General features: G+C 45.6%; 1 protein-coding gene across 1 annotated transcript in view; it reads left to right on the top strand.

Moving 5' to 3' along the window:
* The window catches only part of CPE (carboxypeptidase E), a 106,347-nt gene extending 89,629 nt beyond the window's left edge, over window positions 1–16,718 (top strand). The window contains exons 4-9 of the mRNA XM_025438859.3: window positions 1,080–1,197; window positions 2,445–2,627; window positions 8,294–8,433; window positions 13,851–13,950; window positions 14,412–14,530; window positions 16,126–16,718. Of these exons, the coding sequence (XP_025294644.2) occupies window positions 1,080–1,197; window positions 2,445–2,627; window positions 8,294–8,433; window positions 13,851–13,950; window positions 14,412–14,530; window positions 16,126–16,224 (759 nt within the window). The 3' untranslated portion in view covers window positions 16,225–16,718. The remainder of the gene's footprint in view (window positions 1–1,079; window positions 1,198–2,444; window positions 2,628–8,293; window positions 8,434–13,850; window positions 13,951–14,411; window positions 14,531–16,125) is intronic.
* The last annotated feature ends 5,356 nt before the right edge of the window (window positions 16,719–22,074 follow it).

Raw genomic sequence — 22,074 nt, forward strand, 5'->3', positions numbered from 1 at the left:
AGAACAGTATGGATCACACCTCCAGGAATTTTTTTTTTTTTTTTAAATCAATGAGGTATTTGGGAGTTTGAGAGTCTTTCTTGTTGCTATTAAAAACTCACCATATGAATCAAGCTCCAAATTAATTCTTGGTATAAATTTCTTTCCTCTTCTCTTTTGCTATCAGGATATGAGGGGCTGTGAGTCATTAAAAGACAACATGAGAGACTCCTGACTCTGGGACACAAAGGGTTGTAGAGGTGGAAGAGCATAAGGGGATGAGGTGACTTGGTGACGGGCACTAAGGAGGACACCTGATGGGATGAGCACTGGGTTTTATACTGTATGTTGGCAAATTGAATTTACGTAAAAAAAATAAAAATAAAAAATAAAAAAACAACATGAATTTTTGAAACTTCTGCCTTTAAGATGGTTTTCCCAAAGTAAGCTGATATTTTACAGTGAGTTTTCAAAGAGACCCAGTTGATATCTTTTTATAGGGGTGATGTTAGAGGTACTTGGAGGGAATCGGAAAAATAGTAAGCAATAAAAGAAAATAATAAATAAAAATTAGTAATAATGAAGGAAATAAAATCTACCATATATTTCTAGCGTTTAACTATCATAGAGAACCTTGTTGTCTTCAGTCCCACTATTTTCTTTTCTCCTTGTCTTGTTCTTAGCTTTTATTAACCAAGATCAGATGGAAGTGTTGCAGAATTTGCAGGATGGTTTTCAAGTTTCAAAGCTTTCGTTTCAAAAGCTAAACGAAAACACAAAGAGGAAAAATAGCTGGTGGCTCACAAAAGTACAACTTTTAAGGAAATTCAAACAGCATTGAAATATGTTTTATTATAAATGAGAAAGATAGAGATGGAAACGGTCTTGCTGGAATCTTTTTTATTTTTATGACAACCACCACAAAGTGCTTGAAATGTGACCTATGTGAGCAGCTTTCGATTATTGGTTTTGTTTTTCCTTCTCTATGTCTTTCCTGTCAAGTGATCCCACCAACGATAACCAAATTTATTTTTTCATTTTTATTTATTTATTTTTGATAACCAAATTTATAAGCCTCTCATCTCTAATCTTTCATACAGCTTGCTCCTGAGACCAAGGCAGTCATTCATTGGATTATGGATATTCCTTTCGTGCTCTCTGCCAATCTCCACGGGGGAGACCTTGTGGCCAACTACCCCTATGATGAGACCCGGAGTGGTAGGTGTTCCTCCTGCTTCTCGAACGGCTCAAGGGTTACAACTGCCTCATGAATTTCTATAATATTCTTTCAAGGAACAGGCCATTCAGTGATTTTACCTGTAGAACTATGTATGTTTATTTCATGTGGCATTGGTATAAATATTTGGCAGAAAAGAACTAACTTTTTAATAAGTTTAGTTGAAGAGAAATGTGATCTTGACGGAATGCAAGAGAAGGGGAGACAACAGACGTCATGAGCTCGGGTCACTCTTGAACCCTGGATGAATCGAGAGAAACGGAAATTACATAGGTTTGTGTGCAAGATGGCTTACAAATGGAAGTGGCCTTTTTTTGGAGCTTGATCAGGGCCCAGGTGGATCTCTCCATGTCTTTCCACGCATTCATGCTTCTGCATTTGGAACTGTTTCTAGTGGTGTCAGGGAGGCGAAGTGGTGCTCTGACTTTCTCCAGCTAGTTTTAGTTAAATTTCAGGCCCAGCAAGCTTTAGCCAGATAATGGTTTTCAAAGTGCTCTTTGTTGCTCCAAGAAACTTCCTGCTTTGTATGGATCTCCCGGGGCCTCTGAGGAACTGGTTCTTTGTAGGCACACCGTGGTGATTTTAGATATTGGAAACTTGGAGCCCCGAAGAAAGTCTTCGGTGAGACATCGTTACAATTGAGAGATTTTGTAGTTCCTCGATAGCTGGGAAATTTAAAAGTCTGGCATATTTGATCAGATATGAAGAAGAACACAGTGTATCAAAATATATATTATTTAGTTCCATATTACCCATAGGGGATTTTTTTTTTAATTTTTATTTATTTATGATAGTCACACACAGAGAGAGAGGCAGAGACACAGGCAGAGGGAGAAGCAGGCTCCATGCACCAGGAGCCCGACGTGGGATTCGATCCCGGGTCTCCAGGATCGTGCCCTGGGCCAAAGGCAGGCGCCAAACCGCTACGCCACCCAGGGATCCCCCATAGGGTATTTTTTTTTCTACTTTAAACTCAAATCCTGAAAATTATGTGTGAGAGTGCTTCATGGTGGCTATGAGGTTACCTTTTTTTTTGTTGCTGTTGTTGTTGTTTTGAGGTTACCCTTTATAAATTAAAAAAAAATTTTTTTTTAATTAAAACTTTTAACAATGGAAATCTCCTGTTTACTCAGGTCTAGTTTACCGTAAGTTTATCACCTTTTCTCATGAAACTTTCAAGGCATAAGTAGAATGTACATTTCTTTCATCTTGTGGGTTTATTTTCCAGGTAGTGCCCATGAATATAGCTCCTGCCCGGATGATGCCATTTTCCAAAGCTTGGCTCGGGCGTACTCCTCTTTTAACCCACCCATGTCTGACCCCAACCGGCCCCCGTGTCGCAAGAATGATGACGACAGCAGCTTCATAGATGGAACAACCAACGGTGCTGCTTGGTATAGTGTACCTGGCGGTGAGTCGGGCAGAAGTTTCCAGTGTGATGTAGTCCTGCTTGTTTCTTTTTCCTTTTTTGCTTGTGTTTTGTTGCCATATCCAAAAAGCTGTTGCCAAGACCAATGACCAGGTTTTTCCCTATGTTTTCTTCTAGTGGCTTTACGATTTCTGATCTTACATTTACTTTTTCAATCCATTTTGAGTTAATTTTTGTGTATGTATGAGATAAAATTCCAATGTGTTTCATCTGCATGTGGATATCCAGTTTTCCCAGCAGCTTTTATGAAAGAGATGAGCCTTTCTCCATTAAGTATTCTTGGTTTCCTTGTCAAATATTAGTTAACTGTGTCAAATATTATTAACTGTCAATATTTATGTGTCAGGATTTATCTCTGGGCTCCTGAATCTGTATCTCTGATCTATGTGTCTGTTTTTATGCCAGTATCATACCATTTTGATTACTGTGGCTTTGTGAGTATAGATTGAAATCACAAAGTATGTCTCCAGTTTTATTCTTATATCTCAAGATTGGTTTGGCTATTTGGTGCCTGTCGTGGTTCCATATAATCTTTAGGATTTTTTTCTCTGTCTGTAAAAGAATGCTATTGGAATTTTGATAGGGATTGCATTGAATCTGTAGATGGTTTTGAGTAGTATGGACATTTTAATAATATTAATTCTGATCTGTGAACGCAGGATGTCTTTCCATTTATTTGTGTCTTCTTCAGTTTCTTTCATTAGTGTCATAGTGTTCAGTTTATAGATCTTTCACCTCCTTGGTTAAATTTATTCCTGAGTATTAGTTTTTTGATACTGTTGTAAGTGGGATTGTTTTCTTTGTTTTTTTTTTTTGAATAGTTCACTGTTAGTTATAGAAATGAAACCAATTTTTGTGTTGATTTTGTAGCCTGCAACTTTAATGATTTTGTTTAATTAGTTCCAAGAGCTTTTTTAGTACAATCTTTAGGACTTTTTACGTTTAAGATCGTATCATCTGCAGACAGTTTTACCTCACCTTTTTTTTTTTTTTTCCAATTTGGATGTCTTATTTTTTTTTCTTTCCTGATTGTTTTGAGTAGGACTTCTAATACTATATTGAATAGGAGTGGTGAAAATGGGCATCTTTTTCTTGTTCCTGATCTTCGACAAAAAGCTTTCAGCCTTTTACTATTAAGTATGATGTTAGCTGTGGACTCGTCATAATCAGCCTTTATTATGTTGAGGTACGGTCCTTTTACATCCAGTTTGTTGAGAGTTTTTATCATGAAAAGGTGTTGAATCTTGTCAAAATCTTTCTATGCAATCTTTGAGATGATCATGGTTTTTATCTGTCCTTCTATTAATGTGATGCATCCCATTTGTTGATTTGCGTATGTTGAACCATCCTTGCATCCCAAATATAAACTCCACTTGCTCATTCTGTATGATCCTTTCAATGTGCTGTTGAACTCAGTTGGCTAGTATTTTGTTGAGAATTTTTGCAACCGTATTCATCAGGGTTATTGGCTTGTAGTTTTCTTTTCTTATAATGTCCTTTTCTGGCTTTGGTATCCAGGTAATGCTGACTTATAAAATGAGTTTGAGAGGGTTTCCTCCTCTTTTTTTAAGGAAGAGTTTTAGAAGGATTGGTGTTAATTCTTATTTAAATGTTTGGTAGAATTCATCAGTGAAACCATATTGTCTTGGGCTTTTCTTTATTGGGAAAATTTTGATTGCTGGTTCAGTCTTCCTGCTCGTAATTGATTTTCTGTTTCTTCATAATTCATAATTCAGTGTTGGGAGGCTGCATGTCTCTAGAAATTTACTCATTTCTTCTAAGTCATCCAATTGTTGGTAATAATCCTTCATAGTGGTCTCTTAAGATCCTTTGTATTTCTGTCGTATCAGTTGTAGTGTCTCCACTTCCATTTCTGATTATTTTTGGGGTTTTCTCTCTCAATTCTTACTCTAGTAAAATGTTTGTCAGTCTTGTTTATCTTAAACAAAACAAAACAAAAAAACAGCCTGGCTGTTAGATTTTTTTGATCTTTCCTTTTTTCTTGTCTGTATTTCATTTGTTTCTGCTCAGATCTTTGTTATTTCCTTCTTTCTGCTAACTTTGGACTTAGTTTATTCTTCTTTTTTCTAGTTCCTTGATGTATCCAGTTAGATTGTTTATTCAAGATCCTTCTTTTTTCTCAGTGCAGCCATTTATTGTAATAAACTTTCCTCTTAGAACTGCTTTTACCTCATCCCACGAGTTTTTGTATGCTGTATTTTTCTCTTTTCTTTCTTTCTTTCTTTCTTTCTTTCTTTCTTTCTTTCTTTCTTTCTTTTTCTTTCTTTCTCTCTCTCTCTCTTTCTTTCTTCTTTCTTTCTTTTTTTTTTTGTTTCATGATATTTGGTTTCCCGTTTGATTTCCTTTTTGACCCATTGGTTGTCCAGAAGGGCATTGTTTTAATTTTCTACATAATTGTGAATCTATCCTGGATAATATTCCACGTGGGCTTGAGAAGAATGTGTAATTCTGCTATTGGATGGAGTGTGCCATGTATGTCTATTAGGTACATTTGGTCTGACATATGGTTCAAGGGCAATTGTTTCCTTATTGATTTCCAACTGGATAATCTATTCATTGTTGAAACTGGGATATTGAAGTCTCCTATTATTATTATATTGTTGTCTATTTTTCTCTTCAGATCTGTTAGTATTTGCTTAATATATGTAAATGCTCCTATGTTGAGCACATATATAATTTTAAAGAGTTATGTCCTCTGATTAATTTCCCCTTCTATCATTTTATAATGACCATCTTTGTCTCTTGTTATAGCTTTTTGGCTTAAAGTGTATTTTGTCTGATAAAAGTATAACCACCTCTACTCTTTTCAGGTTTCCACTTGCATGGAATTTTTTTTTTTTCATTCCTTCACTATGAGCTTTTATTACCCTTAAAGATCGAGAGGCTCTGAGGCTCTGGTCGGCACCATATAGTTGGGTCTTGTTTTTTTCTTTTATTTATTTTTTTCTAAATCTGGTCAGACTATGTCTTTGTGGAGAATTTAAAGCATTAACATTTAAAGGACATATTAATACCATCTTATTGTTTTCTGGCAGTTTTGTAGTTCCCTTGTTCCTTTCTTCCTCTCTTTCTGACCTCTTTTGTGAATTGATGATTTCCTTAGTGATACGCTTTGGTGCTTATACCTTTATCTTTTGTGACTCTACTGTAAGTTTTGCTTTGTGGTTAGCATGAGGTTTACATCTTATAGATAATAATCCATTTTAAGCTGGTAGCTTAATTTTGATCAGTTGCAAAAGCCCTTTCTATGCTGTTCCCCACCAATATTTTGTTCTGATGTCACAGTTTACATTTTTTTCTTGTTGTGTATTCATTAACAAATTATTGTGGATATAGTTATTTTTAATGCTTTTGTCTTTTTTTTTTTCATTCTAGAGTTAAGTGATTAACACACTACCATAACACAGTGTTATGGATTTGGATTTGACCCTATACCTACCTTTACCAGTGTGTTGCATATTTTTATATGTTTCCATGTTACAAATTAGTATCCTTTCATTTCAGCTTCAAGTGAACACCTTTCAGCGTATCTTGTAAGGCAGTTCTAATGTGATGAACTCCTTCAGCTTTTATCTGGGAAAGTCTGTCTCCTTTATTTCTGAAGGACAAGTTTGCTCAGTAAAGTTTTCCTGGTTGACAGTTTCTTTCTTTCACTTTGAACATATCATCCCACTGTTTCCTGGCCTGTAAGGTTTCTGCTGAGAAATCTACTGATAGCCTCATGGGTGGTGCGGGGGTGGGGTGGAAGGGTGGAATTTCCTATTGTAGGTCATAAGCTTTTTTTTTTTTTTTTCCTTTTTTAGCTCCTTTTAAGATCATCTCTTTGTCTTTGATTTTTTTCTTTTTTTTGTCTTTGATTTTTTTTTTTTTTGACTGCTTTATTCTAATATGTCCTGGAGAAGATCTTTTTGAATTAAAATATTTGGGAGACCTATGAACTTGGATGTCCAAATTTCTTCCTGGATTTAGGAAGTTCTCAGCCATTATTTCTTGATGTTAGCCTTCTTTCTCTTCTCTCTGTCTTTGCCTTCTGGGAATCTAGTGATGTGTAGATTTTTTTCTTAATGATATCCCCTAGTCATGTAGGCGTTCTTCACTCTTTTTCATTCTTTTTTCTTTGTTTTCATATGATTGGATAATTTCAAATGACCTATTTCTGCCTACTGATTCTTCTCCTTGATCCAGTCTGCTGTTAATGCTATCTGTTGCATTTTTCCTCCTTCTAATTCCATATATATAATATATATACATATATTTTTAGCTCCAGGATTTTTTTTAGCTCTTGTTATGATTTCTATCTTTCTGTGAAACTTCTCATTTTGCTCATAAATTGTTTTCCTGATTTTATGAATTGTTTCTGTTTTTTCTCGTAGGTCACGGAGTTTCCTTAAAACAACTATTTTGAATTTTTCTATTGGGAAAATCATAGATCTCTGTTTCTTTGGGGTTGGTTACTAGAAAATTATTGTGTTCCTTTGGTGGGATCATGATTCCTTGATTTTTCATGTTCCTTGAAGTCTTGTTTACTGCCTTCCCATTTGAAGATGCAGTCACCTCTTTCTGCCTTTACCAACTGGTTTTGGTAGAGTAATAACTTCTCTCAGTCCTGTTAGGGATTCTGAGGCTTTCCCAGACCTTTTCTATGTTATACCTCCTCCATACTTCTTAAGGAGAGAATTCTTAAGACTTTATGGCTTCTTTTGATCTGACAAGGTCAGGCCTATTGCTGATAGCCTCCTGTTTGCTTTCCTTAGGGCAGCGCTGAATGTTCCGATTTGTGTCCTTTCTCTCAGCCCTGCAGAGTTGGGCCAGCTTGCTGTGCACACTCATTAGGCATCTGCAAAGGCTCCCCTTGCTACTGTCAGTGGTTCGCAGGCGGAGCTGTTAGGGGAGCTGTGGGCCGGTTGAGGGGTCTCCAGGCGAGGTGTCCCCAGTGGTGAACAGGCAGGCTTCCTGATGGCGTCTGTGGCATGGTTAGTAAGGCCCACATCCCTTTGCTACACTCTGCAAATCTTGGTTACTGTTCCCCCAGCCATTCTCTGCCCTGGTCATGGGCCTCCTCTAGTTTTCTGATGGGGTGAGAGAGAAGTGGTGTCCGGTACGGCTCACCCACACATTCCCACCTTCCCTCATGGGAGAGATCATGGACCTAAAGGCTCTCTTGGCGCTGAGCTGTGCCTCCTCAGGGAAGGGGGGCTGCAAGTGAAGCCAGACCATTCCTCACACTTCTCCAGGGCATCCAGTCTGGGTGTTTTCCCCCTCCTGTGGTGCCCCGGGACTGCTGCACTGCCGCCCAGCCTTCCACGAGGGCACTCTGCTCCACCGGACACTGTCCCAACGGGGTGCTGTCTTAGGGGGGCAGGAGATGCCCCCTCTGTCATCCTCCTGTCCCTGTTCGCATTGCCCATTCCAGGGCCGCAGGGTGCCCAAGTGAGGGCTTGGGAGCCCATGAGGGTGCTCGAAGGCAGAGACAGCCATCTGGTTAGTGGTGTGTCCTGGAGGGGCTGCCCGGTGGCCACTGGTGGGCCCCGAGCCTGGCCCTCGGCGCGGCAGGCCGCTCGGTGCTGGGGCGGGGGGCGGGGGGAGCCGCAGGTGTCTCCCGACTTCTCCGCTTGGTGCTTTGGCAGGAATGCAGGACTTCAACTACCTCAGCAGCAACTGCTTCGAGATCACCGTGGAGCTGAGCTGTGAAAAGTTCCCGCCTGAAGAGAGCCTGAGGAGCTACTGGGAGGATAACAAGAACTCCCTGGTCCGCTACCTCGAGCAGGTAAGCAGCCTCGGGCGCAGAGTGGGGCTTCCCAGGGGAGCCCAGCCCGGGGCCACTGACCTGGCCTGGCGAGCCCGTCGGGGAGGTCGCGGCAGGTGCTGGGCCGCCGCAGGCCTGGCGGCTCCTGTCCTGACTATTCACCGGGAACCACTGAACGGGGTCTGTGGGAGGGCGAGGGCACGACCTGTGCGGGTCCTGTTGTCGCCCGGTCCTCCTGCCCCCCATCTCGGGCCTGTGGGGCGCCCTGGGTGGGAGCAGCACGTCTGCGCTGGTCCTGTTGCCCCGGGCTCTCCTGTCCCCCATCTCGGGCCTGTGGGGCGCCTCGGGCGATGGCAGCACAGCGTGTGTGTGTGTGTGTGTGTGTGTGTGTGTGTGTGTGGTGTTGCCCCAGGCCCTCCTGCCTCCCATCTCAGGCCTGTCGGGCACCCCCGGGCGGGAGCAGCATAGCCTGCGCTCCTCCTGCTGCCCTGGCCCCTCCTGTCCCCCATCTCGGGCCTGTCGGGCGCCCCGGGTGGTGGCAGCACAGCCTGTGTGTGTCGTGTTGCCCCAGCCCCTCCTGCCCCCCATCTCGGGCCTGTCGGGTGCCCCCCGCGGGAGCAGGGCGACGGCAGGGGAACGAGGCCCCTGGGCTCCAGGCCTTAGGAGGCGCTCGTCGCCGGGGCCTGTGGGTAGAGGGTCCCCCCAGGTGCGAGCACCTTCTCAAACGCTGTGCCCCACGTGCCCCACTTGTCTCCCCGTCGACTCAGCGGGACCCGAGGCAGTCATCATGATGCCAGCTGACCATTCCTGGCCGTTCCGGGTTCCCAGACACTGTTCTGAGTGCCTTGTGATCATTAAGGCATTTAATCTTCACAACAGACCCTATGAGGGAAGTTGTACTGTCATCATCATCATCCTCATCAACATTCTCATCCCCGAATTAAAAATGAGGGATCGGAGACGCAGACAAAGCAAACAGCTTGCCTGAAGTCACTCGGGCAGAACCTGGGCTGTCTCATTCCAGAATGACCGTGCCGTGTGGTCTCTGACGGCACAAGCCTAGCTCTGTGCTGGAGAGGCGCTTACGTAGCCATTCCAGTGCGATCTGTACAGAATTTGGGGGGAATCTCACCATCTGCTGGAGCGAGACGTCTCACCTACTGAGACCCAACCCAGGCCAGTCCCCTGGCCACCCCACGTCTCTGTAGTGTGCTGACATTGGCACCAGACCTAAAGACTCCGTTCCTCGCCTGCAGGGCCTTGACAGTCTTCAAGTTCCAGTCCATGTGTGGCTGTTTACACCCAAAGTCAGGTAGAGTGGTGTCCGTTTCATGTGCCAGCAGAGAGTCCAGACTAATTTAAAAACGAATTTGATATGAACAAATGCTGTTAAGTAAACATGACACTATTTGCATATATGTGGACAACATATGCATAGGAAACTGATGCATTTGAAGACATGTAAAAGTATTCTACACATGTCAGATATCCACATAAAACCTTACTAAAAGTGAGTCTCAGGGAATATATCCACTAATTACAATAATTAAAAATTACTCATCACACAAGATTTTTTCAATCAGAGGAATCCTGCTGCATGTTAATAGAAAAAGGTATTTTTACCAACAAAAGCCAAGGATAATTAGCTATGTGGACCCTAGAACAACTTTAATAAGAGCTCCTGAATAGGATCTCCTTTGAGGAGAGTTATAAAAATGCTTTTTGGGCAGAGGAAGTAAGACGGGGTTATTTGGTGTGTCCTCCACTTACACATTAAATGATGTCTCCTCTATATAGTGCTTTTCATTTTATTTACATAGCGCTTTTTTTTTTTTTAAGATTTCATTTATCCATTTGAGAGAGAGAGAGAGAAAGAAAGAGAACAAGTAGGGGGAGAAGCAGGCAGAGGGAGAGGGCGAAGCAGGCTCCCCATGGAGCAGGGAGCCCTATGTGGGGCTCCATCCTAGAACCCCGATATCATGACCTGAGCCGATGGCAGACGCTCAACAGACCGAGGCACCCAGGTCCCCCTTTGTGGTTCTTTCAACCAAAATGTATTCAGCTCCTCTAGGGTCTTAGGCACATCGTTAAGCACTGGGGGTAGTTAGTGACTGCCCTCAAGAAGTCTTCCTATTAGTGGAGTTCAGAACTTAGGTCAATTAGATTAGGTCAGAAATTAGATTGGGTCAATACCTAACCATAGGAGAGGATGGTAAATTCTAAAATAAAGGTCAATTACAAAGAGTAATGGCAGCACTCTGGGTCCCTAACTCAGTCCTGGGGTTCAGAAAAGTCTTCTTGGAACTTTAAGAACTTGCAAGATTTACGATAGTTGACGCCGATAAGATAATTACTCTGATCATCAATTGAAAAACAGGTTCAGCTGCTGCTGAAGTGTCAGTTCTTTTTTTTTTTTTTTTTTTAAATTTTTATTTATTTATGATAGTCACAGAGAGAGAGAGAGAGGCAGAGACACAGGCAGAGGGAGAAGCAGGCTCCATGCACCGGGAACCCGATGTGGGATTCGATCCCGGGTCTCCGGGATCGCGCCCTGGGCCAAAGGCAGGCGCCAAACCGCTGCACCACCCAGGGATCCCTGAAGTGTCAGTTCTTAAGGAAAAACTCAATACAAAACAAACCCCACGGGTGTGTACCATCAGGAGGAAGGAGAATGTGTGTGATATTTGTGGTAGCAAGTAGGCGTGTGTCAGTTCTTCAGTTTATATAGAAATAAGCCGAAAAGAAGAGGGAGCTGGCTGGCCATACAGACCTGTCTTACGCCACTTGGAATGAGAACTTGCACACCCACGGGCTCCACCCTGGGGGACGGCCGCGTTACCGTGCAGGCCGCAGAGATGCAGTTCGTCTACACCGAACTCCCCCAGCTTGCTTCATGGGACACTTAGTCCCGGGCGTCAAGAGCTGATGACAGATCAGTGAAGACGGCCGGACGTTCTGTGTTGGAGTTATTTTATCGACAGTGGGACAGAGTACGATGGGGCTTAGTAATTAAACACCTGGACCCAAAGTCCAAGTGTGGACTAGTTGACAGCTCGTGGAAAATAGGAGATTAGGGGATCTAACCTGTAATCTCTAATTCTGTAATTGGTTGAGAGGAAATCTCCTGCAGAGTTTTAAAGGGATGTTTGCAGCAACTGGAATTGTAAAGTGAATTAGGGTAAATAGTTTGAGCCTCTCACTCGGTAGCTCTGGAACAGTCCAGTTCCCAAAGTTCCCAAAGAAATCCGTGAAGACTGGTTCATGGGCACCTGCATCAGAATCGCCTAGGTTCTCGTTAAAAACGAGCTTCCGGCCCCACCAACGAGCCCCACTCCCTGCATCGCAGGACCTCAGAGTCTCCGTCCCAGCAAGCGCTCTGGGTGGCAGTTGGGCACGGGAGGGCCTAAGGGTCACTGACACGAACAGTTCTACTCACAGTGGAGAATCTTCTGGATGGGGTTTCGGTTTCCTTTATTTTCCAGTCTTTGTTGATTGACGTCCTGGAATCTGAGGAGAGAGCATTATAGGAGGGACAAGTAGAGTGAATAGCTTCTTCAAGCGCGAGTGAAATGTGAATTTCTGTGATTTCCTTTGCAGAAGCCATAGAATGGCCGCAGCTCCCGATCTGCATTCGCGTGGAGTTACGAGACCCCGTAACATTTCCACTGAGATTTACGGCTACGGTGGCATTTTTTTCAGAGATGTTTGCTCCAAAATTGCCATCTCACAGATAGATATCTACCTATTTCACTACTTCTTAAACTGCATACTCTAAGTTTGGGGTTGCAGAGACAGAAAAAAGTAAAGACATGAATATTAACTGGGTATATTTGTGCCTAATGCAGACAAGCTATATGTTTTTGAAGGGATTGACTTATTGTCCAATGGCAAGGAAATTTAAAACTTTCATTTCCCTAAGGTTTCCCTAAGGTTTCCCTAACCTGATCATAATACTGATCATAATACTGATCAGGTTTATTCATAATATTGAATATTTATGATAATATTGATCATACCAGGATTATAGTGTCTCAAGATGCATAAAGTACATGTGGGTAAATTATTGCTTGTTTATAAGCTTTCTAAATTTCTTTGAAGAACCCTCATATTAAGAAATTAAAATTTGTATGTTTTCTCTGATTTTCTGTTCTCTGTGTACCTCTCTTCCTTTTCCCTAAAAATTAAAAAATTTTTTTTAAAGATTTATTTTATTTATTTATTTATTTATTTATTTATTTATTTATTTATTTATTTATTTATTCATGATAGACACAGAGATTGAGAGAGAGGCAGAGACACAGGAGGAGGGAGAAGCAGGCTCCATGCTGGGAGCCCGACGTGGGACTCGATCCCGGGACTCCAGGATCGCGCCCTGGGCCAAAGGCAGGCGCTAAACCGCTGAGCCACCCAGGGATCCCCCTTAAAAATTTTCTGATCCCCAACTTGCCTTTGGGGAAAGGGAGTACATGTTATTTTTATAGAGTTTTAGAAGTTCTGCTTTTTTTTTTTTTTAAATAGCAAATGCAAAAAGATTTGCTGATTGGTAATCAGGGGCATCTCTTTGATAAAACTTTGTGCTACTGTCAGATTTATTCTGATGACAAAGGCAAACCCAAGACTTAATCAACCTCCTGTAGGAAATATTCCAGTCAGTAGCCTCAGTAGCAAAAGAAAATCCACTTTTGAGGGTGAGACTGAGTGAGGGGCGAGCTGAGGCTTTGGGAAGTGGGGCCTCTTCTGTTAAGGAATTGAGCTTAATGAATCACCATTTGGTATTCCAGAAGCAGCACTTTCTCAGGAACCTGAAGTGACCTCGGTCACTCGAAACACATATGGATTTAGTTGAGTTCTGCTTAAAATGAAGGAAAAAGCCGCTCTCGTAGTTTGCGTCGCCTTAGTTGTTGACTGCAACGTGGTTCGCGGGCGTTATTCTCCAGGGCATCTCTTCCTGCCTTTCCAAATCTCGTCTTCAGTCTTGAAGTCCAAATCTCGTCTTTCATGTCACTTATTTTCAACCGGAATCATGTCGTCACTGGGTGTATTGCAAGGGCGGCCACAGTGTGTCTCTATTCAGCAGGAGCGAGGACTCGAGGGCCAAACGTCAGAAGGAGAAAGTACTGAAATCTGCCCAGCCCCGCGCTGCGTCCGGGTGGGACACACCTGGTTTGGTGGTTTTGGTGGTCAGGAGGGTACTTCGCTGGCGTCCTGTGGCTCAGAACGAGATGTCAGTTTTCAGGGGATTACCTCTCATTTGTCCACTTGAGGAAAGATCAGCGTAAAGAGCGTTCAAGATACTTAGCGGCTTTTTGAGCCTCTTCTGATCCTTAGGCAAGGGGGATCTAACGGGACTTTGCTAGGAAATGCGGGCATTCTTGACGCGAAGTGTATTCCTGGATCATTTCTAATTTGCCGTTTTTGGTTGTTCTTGACCTTGACAGATACACCGGGGAGTTAAAGGCTTTGTGCGCGACCTTCAGGGGAACCCGATCGCCAACGCAACCATCTCCGTGGAAGGAATAGACCACGACGTCACATCTGGTGGGTGCTTTTGCCGTGGCCTGGAGGCCCTAGGGGGTGCACGGAGCATGAGTCCTTGCTGTGGCCGCCGCGGTTCTCTGCTCTTGGGGCCTCCTGTGTCCCTCCCTCGCTCCCGCCCTGCTGCCTCTGCCTCCTTCCGGTCCTGGCCTTGGGCGCCCTGCTCAGCGAGGAGCCTGCTTCTCCCTCTCCCCCTCCCCTCCTCTTCTGCTGGTGCGCGCTCTCTCTCTCTCTCTCTCTCTCTCTCTCTCTCTCTCTCTCTCTCGCAAGTGAACAAATAAAAAAAAAATCTTAAAAAAAAAGAAATTTCTAACTTTTTCTAAGAGAGTGTAACACTCATTTCAGTGGAGCTTTATCAAATTCCATAAACAGCTGCTTTAAAAATAGGGAATCAAAGAAGTTGAGGTATGCTGGGTTTTCTAAAATGGCCTAAATCTGTGACTTGGTATTTTGTTTCCCTACAGCAAAGGATGGTGATTACTGGCGATTGCTTGTACCTGGAAACTATAAGCTCACAGCCTCAGCTCCAGGCTATCTGGCAACCACAAAGAAAGTAGCAGTTCCTTACAGCCCTGCTGTTGGGGTAAGAAGTCATAATTTCTAAGATCTATGGAGCGCTCTGTATGTGTCGGACATATTCAAGTCATTTCTATTTAGTCTTCATAATAACCCTGTGAGGTAGGTACCGCTGTTACCCCATTTAGCAGGTGAGAAAACTGAGGCCTAGTGAAGTCAAGTAACTTGACCAAGGGCTCCTTGGTTGATTTTATACTACTCAATGTGAAGCTCCCTTATCACTTCTCGGTTTTTGAAGACATCCGCAAGAAAATCGAATACAACTTAAAAAAAAAATGAAGGTTTTATTTGCCACCTTGATTGCAATCTAAAATGACATTTCTGTTCCATTTATCTTTTTTATTTCTAGCATCCAGTACAATACTCAGTGAGTATTTGGAAAAGTTAATTATGCCTGCCAGGTGATCTTGGGCATTAACCAAACATTTATTAAGCACATATTATGAGAGAGACCCTAAGAGCTATCAAAAAGTGCGTCCTATTTAAGTAGGTGCGACTTATTTAGTTAGGAAGGTGATGGTGAGGAGACCAAAGCTGCTCTCGGAGCAGGATTCTACTGCTATCTTGGCGTCACCTTTTTGCAACCAGGGAATGGCCTGCAGGATTTCCAGTTGCAAGGCTTCCTGAAAAATAATTTACTGCGTTTTTGTGCTTGAATCCAAAGTTTGAAGTCTAACGTGCTTGGTTATGCAAACAGAGCATCTTGAGTTTCTAACTGGTGCTTTGGTTTTCGTCGTGTGTATGTGTACATTAGGCTGCATATGTAGTAAAATGAGGAGATAAATTTGGGCAGATGGAACCTGGGAAAAAGGAGCTCCAGGACCAGGTTGTTTAATATTCAGTTATTTGGATCTTAGCCTGCCCCGTGTGATTTCAAGGAGGTAGTGAGTGTTATCAGATTCCTGACTGACTAGGGGCTCAAGCGGCCAGACCAAGGAACCCTCGCTTCTACTTGCAGTGAGAGCAGAGGAACGTAGGGGCCGGAGGAGGACTGAGGCTGGACGTACAGATTTTGAATATGCAGGAGTGCACGGACCTGCAGAGACCTGCTGGGAACTCCCAGTCCACCCAGAGAGTTGAGTTCCTGGGCCACTGGTCCCTGTGGCGGTTTGGAGATGTGTGTGTCTCCCTCAGTCTCCTTAGCAGATTCAAGATTCTGGAAAGAAGAACCTGTAGTTTAGGACACGAGGAAACTGAGCTACATTCTTCCATGTTTCCCCGGCTATTAGGAGAAAATTCAAAGTTTATGGAATCTCAGTGAATACTCAAAGGCAGAAAATTAATTATAAATTATACCTTCTTCTTGAGGAGAGGGGAAGATTGCCCTTAAATAGACTGCCTTTACACAATCTGCTTTTAAATAATCCTACAAGGCTATAAGATCAAAGCACATTTCAAACATAATGGCCTCTGATTGTTTTTTTTTTTTCCCTGAAAGTATCTTTTATTTATCACAAGAGATTTTTAGGATATCCTTTAATTCAGGTGGCTTTACTGAACTTAGTCTATAAGCTCTAGAACTGCGCTAAATTTTTAAAAAACTCAGCTTTTAAAAATATACCTGCAATTTGGTAACAACATATTCTTGATTTTCTCCTTTAGGTTGATTTTGAACTGGAGTCATTTTCTGAAAGGAAAGAAGAGGAAAAGGAAGAATTGATGGAATGGTGGAAAATGATGTCAGAAACTTTAAATTTCTAAAGAAGCTTCTAATTAGCAGCTTTTAATCAATCTATATTATATAGTATGATGTAACGTGGCCATTTTCTTTTAGATTTTGTGCAATATTTAACATTGATTTATTTTGTAATCATTTAAATATTAATAGATACTACTTAAAAACAATTAGACTTTTAGGTAAAATGTAAGAACTTGGTCTGTTTCTTCTCATATAACATTGATTTTCGTACGTATATTAATCATGGAGGACTGTAGAAAAAGTTTAAGCGATCTTGCCGTTTTAGACTTAAATGCAATATTTCACATGCTATTTACAATACAGAGATTTTTTTTGAGTAATTCTAGCCTTTAAAAATGAACGAAGTCCTTCTAATGTTAATTGGTGACGCTGCCGCATAGTGAGTGCCACTGAGAAGGTCAACAGCTGCAGCTTGGAGTTGTGGGCACCATATACCGCAAGACTTTGATACTTCAGTGTGAATTGCCACTTGTCTTGTGCTGACTAGCTACACGAGCATGATCTTGTTAATGCATTTTTTGGATGGGAAGGAAACGTAAATGTTTAGGAAGAGGCTTTATGATAAGGATGGAAAGCGACTTCTTGCTTGTACATACGGGGGCTATACTGCTATATTATTTAGCCTGTTAACACTGTTTAAAAGTTTAAGGATTTTCTCTTGGTTGTAGATTGGTCTAGAATTGCATTCTGAATGAATAAAAGTTAAAAAAAAAAAAAAAAAAAAGAATCCCTGTGGTCTTTTTTTTAATTCTCTATGGGTTTTGGCCTAGAGTTGTTTTGTGATAAAAAGTGTATTTCCTTGATAACGGCCTCTTACTTGTTAAACCTCGCCAGTTTTAATTAATTAATTATGATTTTATTTATTTGAAAGAGAGAGAGAACATGGATGGGTGGAGGTGGAGGTGCGGAGGGAGAGGGAGAAGCAGACTCCCCGCTGAGCAGGGAGCCTGACACCAGAGGGGCACGGAGGAGCACGGAGGGGCACAGAGGGGCACGGAGGAGCACAGGGGGGCACAGAGGAAGCACGGGGGGCACGAAGGAGCATGGGGGGCATGGAGGGAGCACGAGGAGGCACGGAGGGGCACAGAGGGGCATGGAGGAGCATGGGGGACACGGAGGGAGCACAGAGGGAGCACGAAGGAGCATGGGGGCACGGAGGGAGCACAGGGGGCACGGAGGGAGGACGAAGGAGCACGGGGGGCACGGAGGGAGCATAGAGGGGCACGGAGGAGCATGGGGGCACGGAGGGAGCACAGAGGGAGCACGAAGGAGCATGGGGGGCATGGAGGGAGCACGGGGGGCATGGAGGGAGCACGGAGGAGCATGGGGGGCACGGAGGGAGCACGGGGGCCACGGAAGGAGCACGAAGGAAGATGGGGGCATGGAGGGAGCACGGGGGGCACGGAGGGAGCACGAAGGAGCACAGAGGAGCACGGAGGAGCATGGGGGGCATGGAAGGAGCACATAGGAGCACGAGGGCCACGGAGGGAGCACGAAGGAGCACGGAGGAGCATGGGGGGTACGGAAGGAGCATGTAGGAGCATGAGGGCCACGGAGGGAGCACGAAGGAGCACGGAGGAGCATGGGGGCACGGAAGGAGCACGTAGAAGCACGAGGGCCATGGAGGGAGCACGGAGGGAGCACGGGGGCATGGAGGGAGCACGGAGGAGCATGGAGGAGCATGGAGGGCACGGAGGGAGCACGTAGGAGCATGGGGGCCACGGAGGGAGCACGTAGGAGTATGGGGGCCACGAAGGGAGCATGAAGGAGCATGAAGGAGCATGAAGGGAGCACGAGGGCATGGAGGGAGCATGGAGGAGCACGGAGGAGCATGAGGGGGTACGGAGGGTGCATGTAGGAGCACGGGGGCCACGGAGGGAGCACGTAGGAGCACGGGGGCCAGGAGGGAGCACGAAGGAGCACGGAGGAGCATGGAAGGAGCACAGGGGTGCATGGAGGGAGCACGAAGGAGCATGGGAGCCATGCAGGGAACACGAAGGAGCATGGAGGAGCACGGAGGGAGCACAGGGGGCACGGAGGGAGCACGAGGGGAACGGAGGGAGCACGGAGGGGAACGGAGGGAGCACGAGGGGAACGGAGGGAGCACGAAGGAGCACGGAGGAGCATGGGGGCACGGAAGGAGCACGTAGAAGCACGAGGGCCATGGAGGGAGCACGGAGGGAGCACGGGGGCATGGAGGGAGCACGGAGGAGCACGGAGGAGCACGGAAGGAGCACAGGGGTGCATGGAGGGAGCACGAAGGAGCATGGGAGCCACGCAGGGAGCACGAAGGAGCATGGAGGAGCACGGAGGGAGCACAGGGGGCACGGAGGGAGCACGAGGGGAACGGAGGGAGCACGGAGGGGAACGGAGGGAGCACGAGGGGAACGGAGGGAGCACGAAGGAGCACGGAGGAGCATGGGGGCACGGAAGGAGCACGTAGAAGCATGAGGGCCATGGAGGGAGCACGGAGGGAGCACGGGGGCATGGAGGGAGCACGGAGGAGCACGGAGGAGCACGGAAGGAGCACAGGGGTGCATGGAGGGAGCACGAAGGAGCATGGGAGCCACGCAGGGAGCACGAAGGAGCATGGAGGAGCACGGAGGGAGCACAGGGGGCACGGAGGGAGCACGAGGGGAACGGAGGGAGCACGGAGGAGCACGGAGGGGCACGGAGGAGCATGGGGAGCACGAAGGAGCAGGGAGGGAGCACGGGGGGCACGGAGGGAGCACGGGGGGCATGGAAGGAGCTCGGAGGAGCACGGGGGGAGCACGGGGGGCACGGGGGAGCACAGGGGAGCGCGGAGGAGCACGGGGGCCACGGAGGGGCCTGGAGGAGCACGGGGGCCACGGAGGGAGCACGTCTGTCGGTGCCGCCGGCTGTAGGGGCCCAGGAGGCCGCGCCCCGGGCCGTGGGCAGGCGGGTGGCGATCCCAGGGGCGCGGCGCTCGTATGTGGCGTCGTGATCCGGGCTCCCAGGCGTCCCCGCTGTCCCGGTTCTGCTCTCGACACGCTCTGATTTTATCAAACGAAGGGGCTGGAATCGAGGGCGGCCGGCAGGAGATTCCCTTGGTCGGTCTCAGCACCGCGGGCCCGGGCCCCGTCCCCTCCCTCCCCCCGCCGAAGCCGCCCGAGCCGGTGACGCAGGTGACGCCAGGTGAGCTGAGGGATGCGGAGCTCGTGCCCCAGGACCGCAGCCCCCCTCCCGCGGGGCAGGGGCAGCTCCAGGCCCTCCCCGAGGGCGCTCAGAGGACGGGCTCGGACTGCCCCAGGCAGCACTTCCATGCCTGACCTGTTGTCTGGTTTTTTGTTCTTTTTCCCAAGAGTCCAGCGGGCTCAGTCTTTCCTGTTGAACATCGCAGCCCGCTTAATACAACCTAAGAAGGACTGACAGTTTTTGGAGGTTTTGGGTCACCTTGTGGCCTCACCTGGCATAAATGAGAACTCTGCATTACAGTTTCTGATTCGGTTTGAAATTAAATGCTACAGCAGGCAGGACTGCGGAGGATCCGAGTGAGGGCTGAGGGTTACACCGAGCTGGGTCACCACCAGCGGGGCTAAATTGTTGCAGGTGACAAAAATCCTAAAGGGGGGGGGCACCGCGGAGTTGAATTTCATGAGATAAGGAGCACATTTGAAACTGTGCTTTCTGCCCCCTCATCCACAGTGAAAACCAGACACGTTACTATGGAAGCTAATCTCCGCTCGCTCACATGTGGATCCTCAATGCCTTGCATAAACAAAGACAAACATTACTGGCAGAAAGGGGGCCGTGAACTTTGATATTCATATTTTATTTACACAAGCTCTGAAATCTTTCCATGGTTTGGTGGTGTGGGAGGCTAAAAAGTCATCAGTTGTTCCAACATATGACTCAACTTCTCTTTTCAAATTTCTCAAGAGGATTTCTTCTGTGGCTAGAACTGGCCAGCATTTGGAGTTCCTGCCTCAGAAATGTCTCCCTTATAAACACACTCCATCCGGGTTTTGCTGTTCTTGGGTAAATGTCGTTCTAGGTACTTACAGATGTTCTGATTCTTTACTCTCGATTTCTTCTACTAGACCGTCAGCCAGTGAATCAGTTCACCTACGGCCTGGATTTCTAGCGTCATACAGAACTTTAGTCTTATGTGATTAATTTAAATCATTACAAAATTCCCTGAGAATCAGTGTTTTTAAAAGCAGGGCCGAATGTGGCTTACCTGGGTTAAGAGTCATCAGTGAATCTGGCCTGAAATGGCTCAGAAAAGAAAAATCAACTTACTATAAATTTTCAGGACGCCAGGGGCCACAAGGCTCATTTTGTAGGTGCTGTTCTTCCTTCTACTCCTTCCAATATTTGAGCTATCTTAGGCTCTTTTTTTCCCTTTACCCTTCTTTTCCTTTCTCTGTTCTCTCCCTTTGAAGATTCATTCTTCATTCAGACTAAATACGCATTCCGAGATCTCGACCGCAGATGAGAATATCACACCTCTACGGCGTATGGCCACGGCCAGTTCCATGGCGGTCATCACCATTATCAAGCATGTGTCTTGTGCCAAACTTTCTTCTGGGCATTGGCGTGAACTGCAGTATTTGGAAGCCCCACCATGAAGCTGTACGACAGGACGCGTTGCAGCCTTCCTGCCTACGAGGAAGAAACAGATTCAGGAGTTCAGTTCAATTTCTGACCTCTCAGAGCTTAGAGTACGTGGCAGGCCAGGATCAGAGCTCATGCTTGCCTGGCGCCAAGTCTATCTTTCTTTCTGACCTTACTCACCTCCTTGGGCTGACCCCGAAAGGGCTGTCTTCTTGGTTAAACACGCACATCTTTATTTTCTATTCCTCTGACGACTTCACACTTGCCGATCACTATACTTGGGGTTTCTGGGCAGGCTTTCTTATCTACTCTTTACAGACAATCTTAAAACATTTTGTAAGTACATACAACAAGCTCCTGTTTTATAGCTTCTTGCTCTGTGGAATTACTGTGAATCCAGTTGGTGTGATGCAGCGCCCAGGGGGCCTGGTGATGTCTGGCACAGGTGTTGTGCTTGACCCCAACATTAATGCTGTAAAGGGACACCTTGCAGGATTTACCAGGCCATGGGCGGCAGCAGGGCAGGTGAAGAGAGGAGGATGTGGCATTATTACTGCCTCCTTGCCCCTCGCTTTCTCAATGGGACCAGAGAATTCCTGGGAAGCTGACTAGCTGCAGGTTCTGGCTGCAGAAGTTCTGTCCTGGAGTTGTGGTCAAGGGGGCCATAGTGAGGTGGCATGGGAGGGTAAAAGTGAAGCATTAGGGTCCCTGAAATCAGAAAGTTGATGAAGGCAATGCTTTAATAAACGAATAAATTAAGAGACACAGGCTCTTAGCTTCAATGAGGCTATCCGTGCGGAGTGAGGCTTCTGCTCCTGGACCTGGGTTCCTGGTCAGCTTAGGGTCCGGTCTATGATCCTGGCAAGAAGGGGCCGTGGTGCACATAGTAGATTAATTCATATATATAAAGCTCTTAGAAAACTGCCTGGCATGTAGCAAGTGCTCAAAAATGTAATTACTATTATTTGACAATACATTATGATTGTTCAAAAACGTGTGGTTAGGGGCACCTAGGTGGCTCCTTTGGTTGAGCATCCGACTCTTGGGTTCGGCTCAGGTCATGATCTCATGGGTTGGGGGATCCAGCCCCATGTTGGGCTCCAAGCTCGGTAGAGTCTGCTTGAAAGATTCTCCCCCTCTTCCCCTTTCCCCACCCTCCCTCTCACATAAATAAATCTTAAAAAAAAGTGTGGTTATTTTTATTACTATTACTATTGTTAATAGTTATAGCAACTGGCTGGGCCTCCTGGAGGAGGGTATTCTTTAGCAATAAT

This window comes from Canis lupus, chromosome 15 (assembly GCF_003254725.2).
Source record: "Canis lupus dingo isolate Sandy chromosome 15, ASM325472v2, whole genome shotgun sequence".
Taxonomy (NCBI): domain Eukaryota; kingdom Metazoa; phylum Chordata; class Mammalia; order Carnivora; family Canidae; genus Canis; species Canis lupus.